This window comes from Cicer arietinum, unplaced genomic scaffold (genome assembly GCF_000331145.2).
Source record: "Cicer arietinum cultivar CDC Frontier isolate Library 1 unplaced genomic scaffold, Cicar.CDCFrontier_v2.0 Ca_scaffold_5401_v2.0, whole genome shotgun sequence".
NCBI lineage: Eukaryota > Viridiplantae > Streptophyta > Magnoliopsida > Fabales > Fabaceae > Cicer > Cicer arietinum.
The window spans coordinates 1-1,570 of NW_027339048.1; the positions used below are offsets into that span (position 1 = coordinate 1).

General features: G+C 38.3%; 1 protein-coding gene across 1 annotated transcript; it reads right to left on the reverse strand.

The window, feature by feature from the left end:
• Positions 1-21: 21 nt before the first annotated feature.
• Positions 22-1,547, reverse strand: LOC140919155 (eukaryotic translation initiation factor 4G-like; the record flags this gene model as incomplete). The annotated part of the gene is made up of 2 exons (XM_073364722.1): positions 649-1,547; positions 22-169 (listed from the first exon to the last, which is right to left on the reverse strand). Coding segments are annotated over exons 1-2 (1,047 nt in total), but the record flags the coding sequence as incomplete, so codon positions are not given.
• Between the last annotated feature and the right edge of the window lie 23 nt (positions 1,548-1,570).

Sequence of the window (1,570 nt, forward strand, 5' to 3'; positions counted from 1 at the left end):
GAGGCCATCCTGATATTTCACAAGTTTGACAAGCAGTTTGCCTAAAAGATTTTGTTCAGCGTCCTTCCTCTCAAATGAGTCTGTGACCCAGAGAGAAACCATGGAAGGATGAAAGCTTGGAGAGTTCAAATCTTTAACACATTCAACAACTTCATTTTCATCTCTAGCACTGAAAGTTGAATAAATTTCAGTTAGATAATTACACGCAAGATAAATGGGGAAATAAACTCGCTGTGCAACACTACAAAAACAAAACACCTGAACTTAAGGTGTTTTGAGTGGTTTGGGTATTAAATATTAATCATATTGTTAAAAGCTGTGAAGGAATGGACTTAATCTAACCAAGACCTATTTTTACTATAGGGTTGCTTTTCATAAATAAATAAGGTGGTAAGTTTGTTTTTCCACTAAATCAAACAACTAATTAAAATTTGTGGTCCAAAAAACTAGCAATTAAAAGAAAAGATCAATAAAAGCATGAAAGATTTATAATTGACACCAGCACAGTCACAGATGATATAATATAAAGCTATATCAAAATAAAGATAAAACCCTAAATGAAATAAAATGGTTAGATAGAATGTAATAAACATTGGTATGTCTCAACTTTCATGAGAGAAGATATAAATACCACAGAGAAAACAGTACCTGTAGTATTCTCTGATTGCCGACAAGGACATGTCCCGGAGTCGTTCCTCTGGCCAAACCTTCTCTGAAGAAGCATTCTGGGAAACTATCGGCCCATGCAAATGAGCGTGAGGCGAAGTTGCAACAGGACTGTCTAGATTCCGATCATGATTCCTTAAGTCTCTGTTATCATAGTTTATATTATGCACTGGAGCACTTGAATGATCATAACCAGCTAGACTTGAAGATCTATCTGAAATATATCTTGATGCAATATCCTCCCTTGAGTCATACGGTGTGCGCTCAGATAAATTGTTATAACCATTAAGATCAGTAGGCATTCTGTGAGAATCTCCAGGGACAAAATGCACATCAGGTATTGATAAATTAGAAATTGCTCCTCTAATGGACATTCCCCTAGCAAGACCACCTTGGGGTACCAATGTTATAGAATCATTACCCAAGGGTCTTTGAGGCAAATTAACCAACAAGGTCCTAGGCTCATAAGATTGCCTTTCTTCAAAATGAGCATCCTGAGACCCAATTCCATGTGCTTGAGTAGGCAGCCCACGCGGTCCACCTATCTGAGCATTGGGAGACAGCGTAGGTGATCCTCTAGGATTAAAATCCATGGGGCTCCTCCTTGCAGATTGATTGTTTCCCATACCACGGCCCAGCCTTCCAGCTTGAGCCTGCCTCTCTTGCACAGCATCTCTGTGTACCTCCTCAATCTTCTTTGGACCATCAATTTTCCTCCTCTGTTGCCATCTATTCTTTCTCAAATCAATAACATCCTTCAACATAAACCTCAACCTAGAAGATAAATTCATGTTGTTTGATAAGATTTTCAACCTTTCAAAATATACATCCATATGTTCCTTGGCTTTGGGATGGTCAATCATGTCCCCAATAGTACTCATCAGCTTGCATAAAGCTTCAACAT